This window comes from Rhinopithecus bieti, unplaced genomic scaffold (assembly GCF_001698545.2).
Source record: "Rhinopithecus bieti isolate Rb0 unplaced genomic scaffold, ASM169854v2 scaffold_15113, whole genome shotgun sequence".
Lineage (NCBI taxonomy): Eukaryota > Metazoa > Chordata > Mammalia > Primates > Cercopithecidae > Rhinopithecus > Rhinopithecus bieti.
In genome coordinates this window covers 91,943-114,636 of record NW_016808703.1, presented here as the reverse complement: position 1 = coordinate 114,636, position 22,694 = coordinate 91,943, and the positions used below count along the sequence as shown (strand labels likewise).

The following is a 22,694-nucleotide window of genomic DNA, read 5'->3' as shown; positions in this document are numbered from 1 at the left end:
CAGGTAATCCTTCTGCTTTTTTATTTTGCATGTACCCCTCCTCAAGAAAAGGCACATGATAAATAATAAAATCATCATTGGTATATATAAATAGATGATTGATAGACCAGACAGATCGATGACAGACTGTGTGTATATATGCACACCATCACACTCTGTGACTTTTAAAACTATCTTGTGGATCTCCTTAGCACATCTCTTGTGCTCTGCTTATATTCCGGCCCAGATGTACAGAGCAGCTAGTTCACAATAACCTCCCAACCACCAGTGTCATCATGTGCTTTGTGGATGAAGTATGGTCCACTCTCCTGAGATCTGTTCACAGTGTACTCAATCGCTCTCCTCCATACCTCATCAAGGAGATTCTGCTGGTAGATGACTTCAGCACCAAAGGTAAGAAAACTACTCAGGCTATCTCTTGAAATGTCAAAGTTTGGTGGAAGCAAAGTTTGGTAGCAGTTTGGATGGCAAAATTACAGGATAATTTGATGAAGCATAAACATTGTACAACTGCATTGTTTTACGTGGAGCCTCAGAGACATAAGTCTAAGCATGTGTGGACATCAAAAGTCATTTGGAGCTCTGTTCAGTTAGTTGTCTCAGTTGTAACTCTCCTACCATGTTGGAACGATCTTCTAACTATGACTCCTTGGAGATGGGTACTTTGAAGTACTGGAGTTTAGATGTCCTCTATAATTGCATAAATCCCTTTTAATGGAATCACAATTAAAGGGAGGCCTTGCCTACTGGTAATAACTAGAGTTACAGTTGGACTTTATGGAAGGCAAAGAAATTGAGGTCTTATGGCTTCTTCCTTGAGAGCAAGGCATATGATGTGTTCAGTTAAGTGTTAAGAACACAAATTGCCAATAGGACAAGAGAGATGAGGAATTCCAACAAAGTTCAAAAGAAGAATCCACCTTTACATTCATTTTTGTTTATTACAGTGAAGAATCTCACTCTTTGGGTTGTCAAATAACTTATGTATGTAGGTGGTCTGACAGCCACATTACAAATTCCCAAAATAGAACCCATTTTTCAGAAAAGTTTAGAAAATAGCAAAGACTTGGCAATGCTAACATACTTAGCCTTAAGCTAAGCCTTAGCCTTGAGCTGTGACCACAGCAACACAGGAAGTTTCTTTAGCTTCAGAGTTTCTACCATAATCACATTGAGCTCAAGAAACTGTGGGATGACAGAGAAAACTTGGCTGAAAAACATAAAATGTGGCCTTGAAAGCATAAACAAAAATAGCACCCAATTAGAAAGTAGATAAGAGTCACTTCATGAGGGGTAGGTCCAAATTCTGTGGGACCTGAAGCTTATTCAGTTTCCAGGGTCCTAAGAAAAACTTTCTTAGAAAGTTTTCTGGAAGCCATTCTGACCTAGGATAGCTGTCAATAGCTTAATTACACACAGAAGTGACTGTAAGTCACATAAACATGGCTCATAAAGCCCCCAGAAAACTGTTCCTTTAGCTGGATCCCTCCATAGCCATCTAATAAGAGAGGAAAAGTGTAATGGAAGAGGATGTCAGAGTAGGAAATGAAAGGGTCTTATTTGCACACATTGTTTAGCCTCTTCCTTGGGTCACGGAAAGGGCTTTTGCAAGAGGTGGGGCTGAGAGTAGAAATAGAATTGTGCAGAAGCCTGAGCTACATTTATTTTAAGGCAAATCTTCCCCTACCTTGACAAATACTCAGAAAGGTATTCCCGCCACTATATCACCTTGCAACAGTGAAAACAAAGATTTGGGGTTTGAAAAATCAGACAGCTTTGAATATTGAAACCAGACAGAATCCTTCCAAGAAAATGACATCAGAAAATAAAATTATGACCCAAGGAATAAAATTCAGTGATGATGGTAATGTCATAGTTTTTGGCATTTGACTTTGGGAAGGCACTTCTGATACTATGCAGACTTAGCTAATTCAAGTGTTTCTGGTTTATCTTTACTCTGATATAGACTACCTAAAAGATAATTTGGATAAATACATGTCCCAGTTTCCAAAAGTTCGGATTCTTCATCTCAAAGAGAGACATGGCTTAATAAGGGCCAGGCTGGCAGGAGCACAGAATGCAACAGGTAAGAAGCTACTCATTTTTTGTGTGTGTTACATTTTGTTTTAATTTAAAATGTTTCTCAAACATACAGAAAATGTGAAAGACCAGCACAATGATGCCTATATATGCATCACTTAGTTCCATCAGTTTTAAAGTTTTTATAATATGTGCTCTATCATAAACACACATAGACACCTATTGTATATACTTTTTTTCCTGAACCTTTGAAAAAGAAGTTACAGACATCATCATACTGTACCTCTAAGGACCTCAGTAGGCATCTCTGAAGAACATGAGCATTCTCTTAAATAAGCACAGCTTTCATAACTAAATATAATACCTACTATATGCTGTTTTCAAGTTTTATCATTGTTCCCAAAATGTTTTGTTTTGGATTTTTTTTTTGTTTTTTTTTTTTTGTTTTTTTGACGGAGTCTCGCTCTGACGCCCAGGCTGGAGTGCAGGCTGGAGTGCAGGCTGGAGTGCAGTGGCGCCATCTCAGCTCACTGCAAGCTCCGCCTCCCAGGTTCAGGCCATTCTCCTGCCTCAGCATCCCAAGTAGCTGGGACTACAGGCACCTGCCACCATGCCTGGCTAATTTTTTGTATTTTTAATGGAGATGGGGTTTCACCACATTAGCCAGGATGGTCTTGATCTCCTGACATCGTGATCCGCCTGCCTCAGCCTCCCAAAATGCTGGGATTACAGGCCGCAAAACGTTTTTTTTAAATTCAGGAACTAATTAAGTTTCATACCCTGCATTTGATAGTTTGGTCTTCTTAGTCTAGAATAGTCAACTCCTCACACTTTGCTTAAACATTTGTGTGTGTGTGTGTGTGTGTGTGTATGTATGTATTTTAAGTTCATGCCATTTGTTTGGTACAACTGACCATGTTCTGAAATTTTCGATTTCCTCTTGTTACCTGCAGGATGTTTTTGGAGTGAAAATATTATATAGAATGCTACTACATAGGTGATAGAAATGGTATACATTCCCATCAAGAGGTATATAATATAACATAATATCACCAGTATTGTTGATACTAACTTTGAGAAGTTAGTTAAGATATTGACAGCTAGATCTTTACTTTGGGAGTAAGACGTAATTTGTGGAATGATACATTAACCCATGAGAATATTCTGTTTTTCTAACAATGTTTTACCCAATGGTTTTTAATATCCATTGATGATCCTTGCTTAAATCAATTATTACACTGAGGACTGAAAAATTGCTTTTCTATAATTCGTTCTTTTTTATTTAGCTGGCACTCATGTGTAAGGAAAAAATCTCTATCTCTCCCTCTCCTGTTTTCTAACTCTTCCTCCCTTCCCCCTCAATCTTCCTCTCCCCTCCCTCTCATCCCCTCACCAATATGGATTCATGGCTTAGAAGTTAAATGTGTATTATATCACCATTATTCTTGTTGGTACTCCAATTGTCCCAAATTTGGTCACTAGGAGCTTCTTCAAGCCTGCGCCTTTTTGACCTGACCAATCAGTATTTCAAGATTTCATAAAGTTTTAATTCTACAATCCTCACCCCTCTCTTCTCTGACCCATGTCTGTTCTTCCTAGGTTCTTTCCGCCTTCCCCAAAGGCCATATACCCTCTTTTTCTCTCCTTTATTTAGTGTGCAGGTGTTGGTGAGTGAATGAGAAGTGAGTCTATTTTATGAGTATTCTAAAAACAACATCAAACATTTGGGTTCACGCTCATAAGTTTCTAAGGAAGGATCTGTGCCCTGTGATACTAGCTGACTTATATGCTAGGTGCCATTCTGAATACTTCATATATTAACTGATTGAATCCTCACAATAACTCTATGAGATGGGTACAATCACATCCTCATTCTACATATGAGAATATAGAGGTGCAGTGAGGCTGTGCCTTATGCAAGCTCCCCCATCTAGTAAGTGGTAAATCCAAAGCTGGCACCTGAATGCCCTGACTCCAGAGGCCATCCTCTTATCTACTACACCTTGAGGCCTCTAGACACTTAGTCACTACTCTGGTCCTGTACGCCCTGCTTTTACAGTTCTTCACCAGCTTAAATTCAAGCATGTTCTGATGGGAAATTATCTGCTTACGTGAGTTTAATTTTCTCGTAACTGGACCCCATGTTTGAAGCTCTTCTCATTTCATTGGTTTGCTAACAAATGTCTTCTCTTTATAGAGGAAATTTTAAGTGAACAACAAATACATCACACCAAAATTGGCATTGCAGTGACAGTTAAGATTCTTGATGAGAGACTGCATTCAGAAAAATCTAATGGTATTCCATGCTTAATTTCCTTTGTAAAGTAATTATCTATAAATGATGTACAAATAGGATACTCAAGAACTAGTTTAAGTAGGTAACTTTTGAGCTGAGGTCTAGGTGAAGACTATTCCCAAGCAAATGGAACAAGAAGTACAAATGTCCTAATGAAGAAATGAGCTTAGCATATTCAAGGTAAAGAAATAAGTTCATTTTGACTCATGGGTGCTGACCACGGGGAGAGTCATAAAAGATTCATTTGGGGGGAAAGAAAAAAGCAACTTTTTCTAAAGTTTTGTGCATCACTTAAAGATTGTAGGCATTATTCTCAGTATAAGGTGAAGCCAGTGAAGAATGTTAAATGGGAACAAAACTGTCTGATGTACATTTTGAAAGTTCATTCTGGCCACTGTGTAGATAACAGATATTAGGAAGATGAAAAAGGAAGCAGGGAGGCCAGTTAGGAGGCTATTTTAGTTGTCCAAGTACCAGGGAGGTGCCAGGGTAAATGGGAGAAATGGTCAGCTTCATCATAGATTGTGCACATGGAACGTATAGGACTTGCCATCAGATAGGATGTGAAGAGAATAAGAATGAGAACAATCAGAAACAAACCCTAGGACTTGTATCTGAACAGCTTGGTGGGTGGTAGGCTCAAAATTGGAGGAGCAGGTTTGGAATTGCAGTTGAGTTTTGATTTTGTCCATATAAATTTGAGATGAAAATTAGATATTCACGTGCAGAAAGTAGAATACAGAACCAAATATGGATTATTTAAAAATGTTCTCTCTGCCTGCATGGAGCACAGAGTATGCTAGTAATGGCCTCCAACACAGTCCAAACTATTAGACGACATGGATGGCGTGTCTTAAAAGGGGTGTTATGAGCTTGATTAAAGCAGTTGCAACTGCTTGCTCAAGTGTTTGCAGTTACATCCATAAAGTAATTTCTTTGAATTTAGCAAATCTGAATGTAAATTCAGATTCATTAACACCCTTGAAAATATTAGCTCAGTAACTTTCAAACCATTTTGATGATGACTTGTGTAGAAATAAATTTTTCATCACAATTCACTACATGTGTAATCACACATATAACTACAGTAGACATTTTATCAAATAACATGTGGAATAGATTCTCATGTCTTCTTTTCTATGTTATTTATTTTTTAGATCCTGGCCAATCTCAATAAATTGATTTGGTGATTGATTCACTAAGAGGATCTACAGCTCTCAGTTTGAAAAACCCCAGCTAGGTGTATCTTAATTGCTTGCCACTGCCTAGTAGAGTGATGCTTCCCAAACTATCTGAAAAGGACTTTTTTCCCCTAATTTCCAGTTTTTTATTGACCTACCCCTTTGTAAATTATAACAAATATTACTCAAAAAGGAAAGTAGATATATAAAACACAAACCCATTTTTATTATATATAAAATATATATGGCTAGGTGCAGTGGCTCCCACCTGTAATCCCAGCACTTTGGAAGGCTGAGGCAGGCAGATCACCTGAAGTCAGGAGTTCGAGACCCAACATGGCAAAACCCTGTCTCTACTAAAAATACAAAAAATTAGCCAGGAGTGGTGGTGGGTGCCTGTAATCCCAGCTACTCAAGAGGCTAAGGTGGAGAATCTCTTGAACCCAGGAGGTGGAGGTTGCAGTGAGGTGATATCACACCACTGCTCTAGCCTGGGCAACAAGAGCAAAACTCTGTCTCAAAAAANGGTTACATGGCAAATAATTTCGGAAAGCGGTTAAAGCAAATAATTCAATCCACTATACAGGTGAAAAAATCACCAAAAACCTAATTTTCTATAAATATTGAACTATTTATTTACATTTCCAGTATATATATGCATATGTATCTACATGTATATAAAAACAGTAAATAATAAATTTATAAATTTGGCAAATTGCTATAAAGTTTCAAAATATTTGTTCTCAATTTCTATTGCTATCTCCCTGTAGACAGCAGGGTCTGTGACCTACACTTTGAGCAGCATTAGTGGAGCTTGGGTACCTGAGAGTTTGGAAAGAAGAAAGGTGTGTCTCGATGTATCCTTGCCCAGGGATACATCCAATGCCAGGAAGTACACCTGTCCCCGGTGGGGAATTCAAGGCAATGCAGGATCAGTTTTAGCAGAGAATGTAATTCAGAGACTGGCATTGAGCAGAGATGGCAGGCAGGGTGGGTCCTCTCAAACTCCCCTGGGTGTGCCACAGCTCTCAAGAGTAGAGATAAATAAGAGACTAAGGGCCTCCTGAAGAGTTCCTGTAAATTAGAGGTCAGCAAAGACAGCAGACAAAAATTTTCTGTAGGATGCCTCACCAAACAAGGAGTTTAAAGATAAGAATCTGAGTCCAGAATCTGACAGGCCTTGGCGCAACTGTTCCCTAAAGATTTGCCCTTTAGGACTCAAAAGGGAATTAACAGGCAAGGGTGAGATCCAGAGATCCAAAGACATGCAAAAATAGAAGTCAGATGGCCTATTTTGGTCCCATGGTATTATAAGGCTCTCTGAAGGTCTGCAAGAGGCTCTCTGAAAGTCTGCAATCATCTGCAAAATAATAAGGGGCCAAGCACTGATCTGCCTTACCGTTAGCGATGTCTACTATGCATTCCGTTTCCAGGGCATGTTAGTTCTTCATCTGAATCTATTTCAGGCAAAAAGATTAGGTCCAATCAGTTCATTGCTGTGAATGAGGAGGTTGAGAGGCCCAAGTAGGATTTCAAAATTTAACAGGTAGGCCGGGGCAATGGATCTCTAAGAATTGCTCACTATATGAAGCCAACAGAATTAAAAAGATGCAGTAAATGAGATATCAGGGAACAAGTAGATCACCCACATTCCTTCCTAGTATGGAACAGACCAAGTGATTTACTGCCCTGCCAAGAGGAGTTACAGTCAGGCAGTAGAGAGTCGAAGTAAATATTAGGTTTTCATTTCCTTCATGACATGGCGTTTAGCAAAATTCCTGACATTTCTATGAGCATTCTAAATAATCACTTGGCTAACTTTAAGTAACTGGACAGGTGACATCTAACTCCTAGCAAACTCCTCTCCTAAAAAGCAACAGTAGACATCTTTCTGCAAACTTTTATAACTTGTATCTGCTGCAGGTAAAAATTGTTTCCTTAGCATTACTTAGGAGGCATTATGTAAAATTAAATGGCATGCCAAGCCAACATCTCTCGAGGAACCCTTGACATAACCATCCAGCATTAACTGGTTCTGCAGCAATACTCCAGGCTGGTACACTGGATATAAGTGGGGGTCCATGCTCAACAAGGACCCAAAATTGTTTGGCACATTGAACAGTTTTATGTTGCCCCCCACCCTCCAAATTTTTAAGCTACAAATGAAACCCATCTGTAAACAATCCAGTATTATTGTGACCTATCCTTAGAAAAAAGAAAATCCTACCAGGTAGCAATCAAGATTGGACTAAAATTTTATATTCTTTAACCAACCTCTCCCTATATTCCCTCTCCCCTACCCTTTCCAAATCTAGTGCTCTATAGCACTATAGGGTCACTATAGTTAATAACAGTTTATTATATGTTTTCAAGTAGCTATCAGAGAGGATTTTGAATGTTCCCAATACAGATAAATGATAAATGTTTGAGGTGATTGATATGCTAATTACCCTGATTTGATCACTACACATTTTATGTATCAAATATCACTATGTACCCCATAAATATATACAATTATTATGTGTCAATTTAAAAATTTTAAGTGATTGGGTTGATTATTCTGACTGTAAATTATACTAGCCATTTTTAAAGAATTTAGGTATCAGGTAGATCTTAGAAATATCTTTACAGGGCAAAGCTCAAAAAGGTTAAGTAACTTATCTAAACTGGCTAGGAAAAGCAGAGCTCGGATTGAAGGCTGTTGTATGTAACTTTAATGCTATGCTTATTTCACTGTGCTTCTCAGCCTCTCCAAATCAGGAACAGTGTGTACAATGTCCATAGACAATAACCACGCCAATCACAAATCCCACCAAGAGTCAGCTACACAGAGAGCTCCCTGTTTTCTCACCTAACATAGTCCTAAGATCTTATTTTAAAACAAAATGTCTGAAAGTAGAGCAATAGCATGCATGCATGGGAGGATTCTCCTCTTCCCCAAAATAAAACAATATAAAATTCCAGACTATGTTTTGAGCAGATGCTGCTTCCCTTAGGTCCTGGCAGCAAATGAATGAGAATTTTCACAGGGATCTGGGCCAGGTGGGAAGTGAATGTAGGTTTGGGGACCCATCCTGCTGCCACTGGGGACTGCAAAAGATAATCCAGGCCCCTGTGACTTCATAAGGCTGCTAGGGGGATAGGGACAGGTGGTGTAGTAAACACTGCTCTTTAAACTCTAGGTCTGAATGGACCACAAGTAGAAATCTTATTTTTTGTTTTTGTTTTTTTGTTTTTTGTTTTTGAGACGGAGTCTCGCTGTGTCACCAGGCTGGCGTGCAGTGCCGCCATCTCTGCTCACTGCAACCTCCACCTCCCGGGTTCAAGTGATTTTCCTGCCCCAGCCTCCTGAACAGCTAGGGCTGCAGGCACACACACACACACCCAGCTGATTTTTGTATTTTTAGTAGAGATGGGGTTTCACCATGTTGGCCAGGATGGCCTTGATCTCTCAGCTTCATGATCCTACCATCTCGGCCTCCCAAAGTGCTAAGATTACAGGCATGAGCCACCACGCCTGGCCAGGAATCTTTTTTTTACCACATTGTATACCACTAGCCAAGTGCACTTTAGCAGGCCATGCTTCATACACCTACATGACCCTGTGAGTCTTCCCATGACCAGGGAGAGGGTTGTCCCAAAAGTGCTATCCCCAAAGGACACCCTTAGGAGATGGCTTAGTCCTTTTGGGCTGCTATAACAAAATGCCTTACACTAGATAATTTATAAATAGCATATATTTATTGATCACAGTTTTGGAGGCTGGGAAGTCCAAGATCAAGGCACTAGCAGATTCGGTGTCTAGTGACAGCTCACTGTCTGCTTCAAAGGTGGCACCTTGTTGCTGTGACCTTACATGGTGGAAGGGCAAAAGGGGCTCACAAACACTCTCCACCCTCTTTCATATGGGCACTAATCCTACTTAAGTAAGGCTCTACCCTCATGATCTTATCACAAAGGCCCCACCTCCTAATACTATCACCTTAGGGTTAGGTTTCAAAATATGAATTTTGGATTGACACACACATTCAGACCATGCAGGGGACAATACTCTGTCATTGTCAAACAAGCATTAATGCCCTGAAAATAGGACCCTTCCAGCCTGGTCAGGAGATGAAACTGCCATCTCCAAGAACAGAGGACTACATGGTGGGGGAGTTGCCTCTCACAGATGGTTTCACTAAACAGACTCCTCAAGAACACTCCACACCAATACCTTACCCTGATGCAAAAATGCCATTGTTAACCAAGTAATTAATATGATGCTAAATTCCATTAATTGAGAGGTAGTTTGCAGATTTCAGTGATAATGATCTATCATCTAGATAACTGTCCTCATTTTGTTCTCTAAGCCTTCCCATACCCAAAGCTCTGCCTCCTTCTAGCAATTTTTAAGGAACGTAATCTATGGAATGAGCTACTTGTTTTCTAATATCACATTGCTGTTTGTTAGCTGTGCAACCATAGAAAAGTTACCTAAGGTCTTTGTTCTTTAGTTTCCTTGTCTCTTAAGTGGGAATAAAAATTAGTTCTATACTACAGGGTTGTTGTAAGGACGACATAAAACATCCATGAAGAATGTTTAGAATGGAGGCTGGCATAGAACAAGCACTTAGATGATGGTTGTTCTTACAGGTATGTCAGAGCTGAGCTGAGCATCCAGGTATCAAAGTAGTCAATTAAAATGATAAACCAAAATGAAAGCAGTAGTCAAGCCTTAATCCCTTACTGCAACAGTATCAGCAGGAGGCTGAAGAGGAGAAGGCATTGGCTCCTCCTGGGTTCCATTTTTCCCCCTGGAATGTTGCTGCGCGGTGGGTCAGAGCAGAGCAGACAAGAGGGGCAGCTCACTGCCTGCTCAAGGAACCCAGCACAAAAGGGTCCTTCTGTTATGTGGCCCTGGGATCCAGAGTAAGAAAGGGAAAGGCTAGGAGTGGGAAAGCACTGAATAGTGAGTCCGAGTTGAGCAAAGTGTCTTCGAGACCCATTCCCTCTCCAATAAAGTGGTCCTGGCAGAGGTTTCGGCCCGAATGGAGGCACCTGGGTTAGGAATGCAGACAGGCAGAAGAGCAAGTCCTGCAGCCGAGTGGAGGGTCTGAGTCCTGGACCACAACTCCCTTTAGAGACTTCAACACACTGGCTGGGCACCAAGTCTGAGTGAGAAAGCAGGTTTCCCCCATGAGCCCCACTAGGTAGAGGCTTTGTTTTACCTGTGGTTGGGCCTGAAAGATCACACATAGGATCTGGACCAGGAGCTTATTTCCTAGATTGTTACACTCTCTCACACACACATCACACCACACACACACATACACATACTTCACTTGTATAAGATCCTCTGGAGCAATGTAGATGCTACTGAGGTTTCACTGGGGAGGGAAAGAGTGTTACTTCACACAACTAACAGGGGAAAAAAGAGTTCTTAATACTACTTCTGGTCTCCAACTTTCTTTTCCTTTTTTTTTTCTTCCTCTTAAGTCTTTTTAAAAATTGTGTAAAATACATAGAATATAAAAATGGACCATCTTAACCATTTTTAAGTGTACAGGCCCATAGTGTTACATACGTTCACATTGATGTGCAGTCTACATGACTCTTTTCACCTTGCAAAAATAAAACTCCATAGCCATTAATCAGCAACCTCCCATTCCCCACTCCCGTCTCCTATAACTCTTTTCTAGTACCTCCTAGCCTCGCCGGTTCGTCCACTTTAATTTCTTTCATCCCTATTGTGTGAAGTAATTTTTCCTCTTCATCATTCCTAAGGACAAACTTGTCATCTCAGTCTCTCTGCTTCTTAAAAACAAAGTCCCAAATCCTGCATCCCCAGCGTTAATGGGCACACTCTCTTAGAGGGGACTTCAGCAACTACCTTTAATACCAAGTATTCTTTTCAGATTCGTTTACCCATTCTAAATGGCTTACCATTTTTTTCCAAACATAAATTAAGTTTGCACCACAGGACTCCTAGGAGCAAAGTTTCTCTCATTTCAGTATGAAATGAAATTATGCTGACTACGAATTCAGAAAGAAAAAAAAAAGATTACTGCATTTACAGCCACATTTCTGGAGCAATCATCAATACCTTTGAACATGAAGTACACACATTCAATATATTGTATTTTCAAAGATTTTGTGTTTTTGGCTCTCTAGGTGATGTGTTGACATTTTTAGATTCTCATGTGGAATGTAACGTTGGTTGGTTGGAACCTCTTCTGGAAAGAGTGTATTTAAGTAGAAAGAAAGTGGCCTGTCCAGTAATCGAAGTCATCAATGATAAGGATATGAGGTAATATTGACACATTCCACAAGATACTTCTAAGCACATCTTTAAACACAAGCAGCAGAAAGTGCTGAGTATATGCCCAATATGTGCGTTTTTTGAAAATCTAAAACATACATAGTTTACTTAAATAAATGGAAAAGCATGGTCGATATCTTGGGATCAGAGTCTGCTGATGCAATAATCTATCTGGTCACTACAAATTCTTGACTCTAAATAACAATAAATCCTAATACTCATTATCTTTTTTTTCCCCTTTATATTTAGCTGAACCCACAAATATTTATTTACCTCAAGTTTAGTTCTTATTTCTGTGGGAAACGTGTATGTGCTTCTAAGTTGCCCTTGTACTTTTTTTCTTCAAAACTGGCCAGAATAGTGTTAAAATAAAAGTATAAGTTAAGCACAAATAATCAAGCCAATTAGTTACTAAAGCAAATTGTACTTGTAAATGAACTTCTTGAACTATTATTAAAAGGTGGTGCTCTAAAATCATCATAAGCACTTGTTTCATTCATTTGACTACGTTGTGAAACCAAATTGATAAAGTACATAAAGATTTATATAATCCCAGATAACACTTCGGTTTTTTTCTTCCTGGATTAGTTACATGACAGTGGACAACTTTCAAAGAGGCATCTTTGTGTGGCCCATGAACTTTGGTTGGAGAACAATTCCTCCAGATGTCATTGCAAAAAACAGAATTAAAGAAACTGATGCAATAAGGTAAGTGTGTGAAATTTAAGACTAGAAAGCAGTCATATATCTTTTCGTAAAAGCATAAAAAATTCTACAAAACAGCTTATTATTCTATAGAACATTAAGAATCACAGTTCTAGCCAATAGATTACCAAAGCAAACACAATATTCCTGAGAAATTTGTTCCCAAAACAAATTCTTCACTGTTCATTCGTACCTTACTCAGGGCTGAACACACAAAAATTCACTAATGCTATCCTGTCCCCTAGGATTTGTAACCTAAGAAACACAAACTAGCAAAATGTGCTGCATACATACTATATAAACACATGTAATATTAAAGTAAACATAAATACAAATTAAAAGTAAATAATAGTAATAAAATATCATGCTAATGATAGCAATGGTTAGGATTTTCTTTTACAGACTAATCCTACCCCCTCCATGAGAAAAGTGCCAAATTCTATGAATAAATTTAAAAATCGATTCAGAAGCTGGATATGAATTCAAGTTTGGGCTTTTATTCCCAAGAAACTGCATTAAAGAACACAGCTTAGACCTGAAGCTGAAGTGGAGGCCTCCCATTACTTCTTCAGAATCTAGGCCTACAGGACAAGCATTCAGCCAGCCACAGAAAGAGCAGCAGGGAGCTTAAATTTTCCCTGTTGTAGTCACCACTTAAGCAGACACAAGCAAGCCAGCCCCAAGAGAAAGCCAAGCCCAGACTGTGCATTGAAGCATGTTTTCCCCAAACTTACCCCTCAATCAGTCATACCACCTTCCTTGCCAGTTGTGATACCTTCAGAATTGTTCCACCAAGCAAAGAAGTGAAGGTTCTACCACTTATTAAGCACTCTGTGCCAGGCACCTAACTCTCTTCCTAACTCTAGGAGGCAGGTGGAAGTATTCACCTTAAAGAGATGAGGAAATTGAGACTTAAAAGCATTAAGTAATTTTCCTAGAGATACACAGTTAATGAAAGAAGAATTTGAGACTCAAACCCAGAACTACCTGGATTTAACACTCTTATTCTGAACCTACACCTAAAGAACCTCTGCTTTTTCCAAACTCTCATGTTGAGGGCCAATACAGTGGTTGAGTTCAGACTACATTCAACATAATGTTAGGAAGAGAATGCATTCTGGATAGAGTAGTAGGAAAATTGGAGTGTAGAAAGAACATGAACATAAATGGTGGCAGAGGGGAGAGAGGTGTGGGACAGGAATTACCTCCCCCTTGAGATCACTGTATACACTAAGCACAGAGCAGACTCTCCACAGAAACTACTTCAGCTGGCTGAGTGGTGACCACCATAGGAAGTGATTCCAGTCTTCGCTAACTGCTGACTAAAATGTAGTTTCTATTCTCCATGATCAATATTATTAGTGAAGGCTCTGGAGACAGTTTGAATCTCCACTCTACTACTGAGAAGTGGTATGAGCTTAAAAAGGCTACTTATCATCTTGAGCCTCTGTTTCCTCATTTTTACATGAAGACTTATAAAAGTAGCTGCTACTTAGATTGTTTTAAGAACTGAATCAGATAATACATAAAGTGCTTTGAAAGGTGCTTGCCATATAACATGCTGTGGGTAAAGTTTGTGTGTGGTTGTGAGGCAGGAGAATAGGGTCTGGAGGCAAGAACCTTGAGGCCAATTCATGCTGACTTCCTGAAGTCCAATCAAGGAAAAACACCAAGGTCTGGGGGGCAGGGAATCGAAGACCAATTCCTGCTGACTTCCCAAAGCCGGATCAAAAGGAAAACACCTGGGTCTAGGGGCAGGGGATCGAAGGCCGATTAACACCCACCTCCTAAAGCTAAACCAGAAGGAAAATTCCATTTCCCCACACCCGAGTAAAAAAGGATCAAAGGCTACTCTCCCTACAGCCCTCCCCTTCCACCACGTCTCAGACGGAAAGGGAGGGTGCCTTGGACTGGCCAAGCAGGGACCTTCCCTTCATCTGCATAGGGCGCCGATTCACCTCAGCCTTTCATTAGTCAACCAAATCCTTCACCCAGATAAGGGGCAGCCGATAGGGACCTCGGAAGGAGTACTCGAAACTCAGAAAACTTTGTAACCCGTTTGCTCCGGCCCACTCCCACCCTGTGGAGCGCTTTCTCGCTTTAATAAATCCCTGCTTGTGCTGCTTCCTTCATGTGTTTCGTTCCTTTGTTAGTGTTTTGTTCAATTCTTTGTTCAAAATACCCAGAACCTGGATAACTCACACTCACGGCCTTCCTTCCGGTAACCGCTGAGAGGCAGTACAGTGGAGTCAGTGGCACAGCGTCCCCTCAGACCGCCCAGAGCAAACCCAAGGTGTCAACTGTCCTTGGGAAAGTTTCTTACCTTCTCTGTGTTGCCAATTCCTGAGAGCTTGCTTGGAGGTTCTAGCAGGGAGCGCAGCTGCTCATATACCCTTGAGGGAAGACCGGCCCTCCTCTGTCGGGGATGGTCGGCCTCTTCCACAGAGAGCGCAGCTTCCGGGAGGGACGCACACGGAGAAGTGAGGGAGGAAGGGGACACCTGCCTGGCCAGCCGGATCAACCGAATCAACCCTGGCAATCAATGGGGTGACAGATGTCGCAGCCAGATCTCACATCCAGTGTTGCGAATTCTTTTTTTTTTTTTTTTTTTTTTTTGAGACGGAGTCTCGCTCTGCTTGTCACACCGGGCTGGAGTGCAGTGGCCCGATCCTCAGCTCACTGCAAGCTCCGCCTCCCGGGTTTACGCCGTTCTCCCTGCCTCAGCCTCCCGAGCAGCTGGGACTAAGCGCCCGCCACCGTCGCCCGGCTAGTTTTTTGTATTTTTTTTAGTAGAGACGGGGTTTTCCGCACCAGTGTTAGCCCCAGGATGGTCTGATCTCCTGACGTCGTGAACCGCCCTGTCTCGGCCCTCCAAAGTGGCTGGGGATTACAGGTTGAGCCACTGTGCCCGGCCCAGTGTTGCAGATTCTTAATAATCATACATACTCACAGGATTTTTTGTGAAGTCTGGGCTGGTATGTATATAATACTTACGATAGTGCCTGATACTCCCTCAGCCCTGAATAAGTGTTAAAAACAACATTCCTGGACAATTTGTGTCACAGTATAAAGGGCAAATAATACTAGTTCCAGGATACATCTTTGCTGAACCTAATCAAGCTCTGCCACAATGATCGAGGGATGGCATCATTTAAGCCCTATTTGTGACTCCGTCCCAGGGCTTCCCTGCATCAGATAGCTATTCTGAAAAGCCTTCTACCTCCAGTACAAATGTACAGAGGACCAACTCTAAAAGTCGAACTTTCATGAAATGCAAGTTTAAAAAACAAACTTTTCTTTTTGTAGGTGCCCTGTCATGGCTGGTGGATTATTTTCTATTGACAAAAGTTACTTTTTTGAACTTGGAACATACGACCCTGGCCTTGATGTTTGGGGTGGGGAAAATATGGAGCTCTCATTCAAGGTATTACCAGGTGTTTCCCAAATTTTCTTTACAATAATGAGTTAATTTAAATGGTTTGATTTTACTACTATAATCAGATATGTGACTGCCACTAAGAGGAAATTTCGCAGAAATTTTAGGGTCTCTGGATTAATTTTTTCATATCTCAGATTGAATTTGGAGGAATCAATTGCTGTTGTGAAATTTATTAGCATTCCCTAGTCTTTCACAACACCATTTCTGCTTGTAAATATAGGGGAAATGACTTTCTGCCACTCAGAGTAAATGTTGTGGGAGTCATACGTGATACAGAATAACTCTTCTGGGACATCTGTCTAGTATGTTGGAAGGAATAGACTCAATCTGTATTGGATCATCTTGGAGAACACAAATGACAGAAGGAGGTAAAAATACCTCTAAAGCAGGTCACCGACAGGTCAAGTGTGCTCATAGTACAGCTCCTTTGGATACTTTATACCATCTATTATACAATCACCAATTAACTTCTGAGAAAGCCTTGGCAACAGCAGTAGTAGAGAGTATCCAAAAAGCAATTGCTTTCCTATTGGGTGGGTGTTCTGTATGTAGGTAAAAGGGTGTAATTTTGGAGCTGCTGATCAAGAAAAATGGTTTTGAGTTGTGTACCACAAGCCTTTTGGTTCCTCCCAAAATGAGAGTAGGGGAATGTGAACAAATGGACATCTACACTTCTTTTCCTGATTCAACCAAAACAAGAACTCATATTTTACAAAATGGGATTCTGTGAAGATTTATTTACCAATTAAAAAAAAAACTTACATTGCAGGTTAGGAAATGAAAAAACTACATTTCACTAATCCTAAAATGATCCACAGCAATACACAAAATTAAATAAGCCTGTTGAGTTTGATTTTCTATTGCAACAGTGTTTTTGAAGTTGAATATTATTTCAGGTAGGGGGAAACCAGGTCGCCAGCCAGGTGGTTTCTTGTCATTGTTAAGTGCCCATGATCTGTGGATAATCATTTGATAATTGATGCTTATCATCAAATTCTTCCAGGTGTGGATGTGTGGTGGTGAAATTGAGATCATTCCCTGCTCCCGAGTGGGCCATATATTCAGAAATGACAATCCGTATTCCTTCCCCAAAGACCGGATGAAGACAGTAGAGCGGAACTTGGTGCGGGTTGCTGAGGTCTGGTTGGATGAGTATAAGGAGCTGTTCTATGGCCATGGAGACCACCTCATCGACCAAGGGCTAGATGTTGGCAACCTCACCCAGCAAAGGGAGCTGCGAAAGAAACTGAAGTGCAAAAGTTTCAAATGGTACTTGGAGAACGTCTTTCCTGACTTAAAGGCTCCCATTGTGAGAGCTAGTGGTGTGGTAAGTTCAGGTGACAACTTAAAATCTTACTCCATAAAAACAAAACACAAAATCTCTTTCAAAAATGTGTGGAAAGAATGAATAATTACATCATAAATAAACATCAAGTATGATCATAGATGGGACAAAGCATAGCTGAGAATTTAATATAGGTAAACTTAAGGAAGGCTACCAAGTGGTCATGTTCATTGATTAACTCAACAGATATCTATTGAGTATCCATAGATCTGGGAGTATTTCAGACTTGGATTACAGGGCGATGAATGAAGCAGACTTGATCCCTTCCTTGTGGAGCTTAATTTGGGTAGGGAAGAAAGATATAAACAAATAAGCAAGTCAAGTGTAAATACAAAATATAATAGCCTTCATTTAGGGAGCCGGCCACAGTTGATGAATTCGCAGTTAGAGTGGTCGAGAAATCCTCTCTGAGAAGGAGACTTTGTAACTCAAGCCGAAAACACTAAGTGTCAGTCAGCAAAACTCCAAAGAAGAGTGCTAGGCAGAGGGTGAAGGTCATGTAAAGCCGTCAGACAGGTGAGTGTTCTCCATCCAAGCACTGGAAAGAAGACGAATGTTGTTGTCAGGATGTGAAGGAGGGAAGAATGGCATCAGATGAAGGGGAAGGGGAAGGAAGGAGCCAGATCACACAGGTCCTTGTAACCAAAGTAAGGATTTTCTTTCTTTCCTTCCATCTTTCCTTCCTTACTTCCTTCTTTCTTCTGAAAGTAGTGGGAAGTTACTGAGCAGAGTTAAGCAAGGGGGTGATAAGATTTAATTAGGGTTTGTAAAGATTTCAAAGAGGGACTTAAAATAACAGAAAATGTCAGAAAATAGCAGATAACATTCCAGGACATGAGAGATGGTATCCAAAGGGAAGAAGCTAAGCCAGATAAGGTGGCCAGAGTGCAAGACTAAGAAAACATCAAGGAAGAGGAAAAGCTGGGGAAAAGCCATTTCAAACCCATTCTAGGAGTGAAGCTGCATTTGAAGAGGATGGTAAGACACGTGGGTTTAAATATGATTAGCCAAGCCTTCAGCTGGAGTTCTTCGCCATTCATGCTTATTTCTAATCTTTTATTTCCAATTTGATTTGACTTATAACTATCCCCAGTGTTTTTGTTTTATTTCAGCTTCCTTTTTCTTCATCCAAGACATTATTTTAAAATGTGACCATTAGTTATCCTGCCCTTTTAGGCCAAATTTTTTCAGTTCTTCTAGAGGGTGGGTTATACCATGCTTTCTATCTGGAAATTCTCCTGATAGCAAAAACTTATTATAATACTCCCCTTGAAAGTATTAGGGAAATCCAGGAAAGCTATGAGAGACAGAAAACTAGTCTTAAAAAATGGTTCTGTTTAAAAAAAAAGGAAGGTTCTGTTTTTTACAAAATTCAACTGATAAATAAGTATATGCGACCTGTTTTTAGGTAATGTACTGTATTATAAAATTGCCATTTTTATAGGTCCAAATAGAATGGCAGCTAATTTAGGTGGCTCAACCTGGTAACTTATCAGACATTTTGGATTTATATACACACTGTTCAAATGACAACATGTCAAATATAACTGTGAAGTAAATTTACAATTTTTAATTTCAACCCCTGAGCAGAAAAAAAAAAAAAAAAAAGAATTCCCACTATTGTAATTTTTCCCATTCCAACAGCACAATCTCAGTAAGAGTAATACTGAACTTTAACCACCAGAGGGCACTAGAAAACTACGTTTTGGCTCCACTGTGAGGCTAACTTGTGTGAGTTCCTACGAAATTTCTGAAGAGCTCCCCTAATGAAACAGCCTTCTGCTGATGCCTCCGCTATAACATATCAAAATGCAGCAAGTAGTTTAAAAACTGATTTTAACAAATTCCTTCTATTTTCCTTTGTTGTTTCCTTAAACAAATTTCAGTGAAGATGTAGTTTGCTCCCTTCTGAAGCAACCAGCAGGGAGCGTTATTACCATTTTTAAAAAATTAGGACCTTTCTCCAGGTAATTTGGAGTATATTAAGTAGATCATTACTTTGGATAGATAATCCTGGAAATTTCCAAGAAAATAAACTCCACAACTTCTTTTTGTATCTTGCTCCGTTTCCCTTCTTTCAACCTTCACACGTAGGTATTTGAATCCAGTGGAAGTTTTGTGTTTTGTAATAAGAACAAATACTTTCTTACTGAACCAACAATATTTGAAGCTAATAATCTCACCAATAATGTATTTTTACACTGGATTAAACTGCTGGCAAACAGTCTATAGCTCTGTTTCCCTTTTTTCAACCTCCACGTGTAGGAATTTAAATCCAGTGAAAGTTCATGTTTTTTGTAATAAGAAGAAATATTTTCTTATTGAAACGAAAATATTTGAAGCTAATAAAAGAATCTCAGCAATAATGTGTTTTTACACTGGATTAAACTGCTGGCAAATAGCCTAATGTTTAACAATTCTGTCATAAATTATGGGGAATGTCTACTTCCTAAATTGGAAAGTGAAATAATACAACATGGATACTTTGACATTTATGCACTGGCTGATTATTTTAAAGATTAAAATGGTTTACAGTAAAACATGGATCAATTATTTTAAATAAAAGGAAAATTCTAAAATGGTTCATAATGAAATGAAGAATAACAATTCCAAAGCACTTCAGAGACGATGTCTATAAGAAGGAAAGTATTAGGTTGGTGTGAAAGTTCCTTCAATGGCAAAAACCGCAATTAAATAGTTTCCTTGGTAATTTCTAAGAAGAAGGGAAAAAAAAAAATCTTCAGGTCAAGTGAGAGAGGGGCATGTAAGGGACAGAAAATTTTATCTTTCCTTCCAATGCTTTTCGGTTCTTGGAGGGATTATACAAAATAAACACAAATATCAGTTAACCGGGGGGTTCTTAAACACTGTCCTGACCAATGTTACTTGTGCTGTCTCAGAGTTCCATGGTCAAGTACATTTGAGAAACATTCGTACAACATTCTGAGCAGCAAGCTGAACATAAACACCCTGAAGATTTTGAGAAGTTCTGGAGTAGAACCACCTGTTCAGCTCTGTGGAAACCTGCATTTTCCAAATTTGTTTGAAGATAGAATATTTCTGCATGATCCACAAATATAGGAGCTTATATAATATTTATCTCTGCTGAAGTACAGAGAGCAACTGCAGCATGCTTTCCTTCTTTTAAGCCCCGAGATTATTCTACCATCACGTCTTTCTATTCACCTTCTTCTCTGAAGTTCAGGGCTGGGACTAGGGGGCACTAAATCCTTCTGTGCCTTGTGATGCCCACATTTACTAACAGCGAGCTGTCTCCTCCCATATTTGTCATTTTAAATTGCGAATAGAGCTTTCTCTGAGGATTTTTGATAGAGATGCCATCCTTCCACAGTTGCTTTGTTTCTGTCCGTGCCAGGCACCTCAGAAGTCATTATCAACCTGGTACTATTTTTAGCATTTGTTTCTATGCCTTGAAAGTCTGTGATGGTTCCTGTCCAAGGCAGGTGGTGTAAATATTCATCTCAAACCCAAATGAAGGCTGGTGTAAAGTTTCAGATTCTCAGGGAGAATCCAGCTTCCTTGTTTTCTCCCTGTGCTAATGGGCAAATTGTTTTTCCTAGTGCAGCATTCAACTGAAGGTCTGTTTTTCCGCTGTTACATGGAAGACCTGAATTCCAGCTTTTTGGCTTACCCATGCCTCTGTTTTTCTTCCATCCATATGAGGGAGCAAGTCTTTCTTGCCAACCTTTGCATGTTTCCCTGTAGCCTTTAATTTTTTCTGCGTATTCTGATCCCTGAAGATGTCCTTTACTTTCTTGTCCACTAAGCTAAGCATGTAAAAGTGAGGACCAATGTACTGAGCCCCCTTTTATGAAGTCTGGCAACTCTGTGAGAATCCAGCCACCATCAGTGCAGCACCCTGAGTTAGAGCTCGTTGTTAGGCATCGTAGAACAGGAAGGGCACAAATAGTGTCCCTGGCAACAAAGACTTCAGCTCCTCCCAGCTCAGGAGGCTTTCCCGGGACATGCCATATGGATTCGGCTCTGCACAGCTGTTCTGGAAATCGGAAACCCTTAAGTTGCACTGTTAACCCATCATTTTGTTAGCCCTTCCCAGGATGCCAAAGGAGGAAGGGAAATCAACATTTTTCTGCAATAAATGGTGACTTAAAGAAAGCTACCTCCATATTTGACCCTGTAAATCCATTGAAAACCTGGGGGCCTGCCAGAAAGTGCCTTTATGCTTGGCTCTAGATTAGCTTTTGTGACTTTCCTGTAATGAATTGTAGCTTGCCTGAGTCATTAAGGAGATTCTGACAGGGAATCAGCTGGAATCTGCTGTTCTTTGAAGGACTCAATTTATCTATGATTCAGTGCTTAAGCAGTCAAAAGGCTTGAAGGGGTCAGTCAGGGAACATAGCTCATAACTCTTATATGTGCATTGACTTTTAGTATCTGCATTAGATAAACTTAAGACCAGAAAATAACTACTTTTCTGGCCACCTTTGCTCATTTGTTATTTAGCATTCCAGGCAAGGGTTAATTAAAAGCTTCTGTGTGTTGGCTCTATGGCTGATCACAGGCCAAAATTAACAGATTGAAGCTGTACTATTACAAGATTACATTATGTCTCTGTTAGAGACAGCAACCAATAAAACTGGATAGTGCTAAGTAATGCTAAGCTATTAACTATCTTTTAACCTTATTATAGTTTTATATTCTGTATTTTCTAAATGTGTCTGAATGTCTTGTTCTACTTTAAATTGTTTTTTAATTCCTGTTTCGTATTTTGCTTTTTAGCTTATTAATGTGGCTTTGGGTAAATGCATTTCCATTGAAAACAGTACAGTCATTCTGGAAGATTGTGATGGGAGCAAAGAGGTATGCTAAACTGTTTTCTATCTCATGGTAGCTGACAGGTGCAGGGTATGACACATTCATTGCTCAGTTGAGAAATTCATCTTTCCCCAATAGAAAAATAATTTTCTAAATTTCTTTGTAATTAGAGAATCCATCACTAAACACAAAGACAGTGACTGAGGGAATAAAGGTGTGAGTCCTGCAGTCAACTCACTGGATCCAGAATGAATACAGTCCTGGCACCATCACTTGCCAAAGCGTGTTAACTTCTGCAGATTCATTAACCTTTGGGTAAATGGTAGTGATAATCATGCCTACTTCTAGAACTGGTGTGAGGTTGGAGTTAGGTAATACATATGAAGCCTGCAGAACAATACCTAATGCTTAGTGCTCTGTAAATGCTTGCTGTAATAATAATAAAGATAAAAATGTAAAAAAATGCGTAACATAGATAAAGATACTAAAGAGAGAACAAATTTCTACATAATCATTCTAAGGAAGCGGTCTTCTTCTCTGATTCCATTCCCCTTTCCCCTCATTCTCCCGCATTTTAAGGGAATAATGGA

At 39.8% G+C, this 22,694-nt stretch overlaps 1 protein-coding gene across 1 annotated transcript in view; it reads left to right on the top strand.

The window, feature by feature from the left end:
- The window catches only part of GALNT5 (polypeptide N-acetylgalactosaminyltransferase 5), a 60,730-nt gene that overhangs the window by 25,911 nt on the left and 12,125 nt on the right, over positions 1–22,694 (top strand). Inside the window, exons 2-8 of the mRNA XM_017887046.1 lie at positions 227–393; positions 1,967–2,086; positions 11,671–11,806; positions 12,407–12,526; positions 15,830–15,947; positions 16,966–17,289; positions 22,069–22,149. Of these exons, the coding sequence (XP_017742535.1) occupies positions 227–393; positions 1,967–2,086; positions 11,671–11,806; positions 12,407–12,526; positions 15,830–15,947; positions 16,966–17,289; positions 22,069–22,149 (1,066 nt within the window). The remainder of the gene's footprint in view (positions 1–226; positions 394–1,966; positions 2,087–11,670; positions 11,807–12,406; positions 12,527–15,829; positions 15,948–16,965; positions 17,290–22,068; positions 22,150–22,694) is intronic.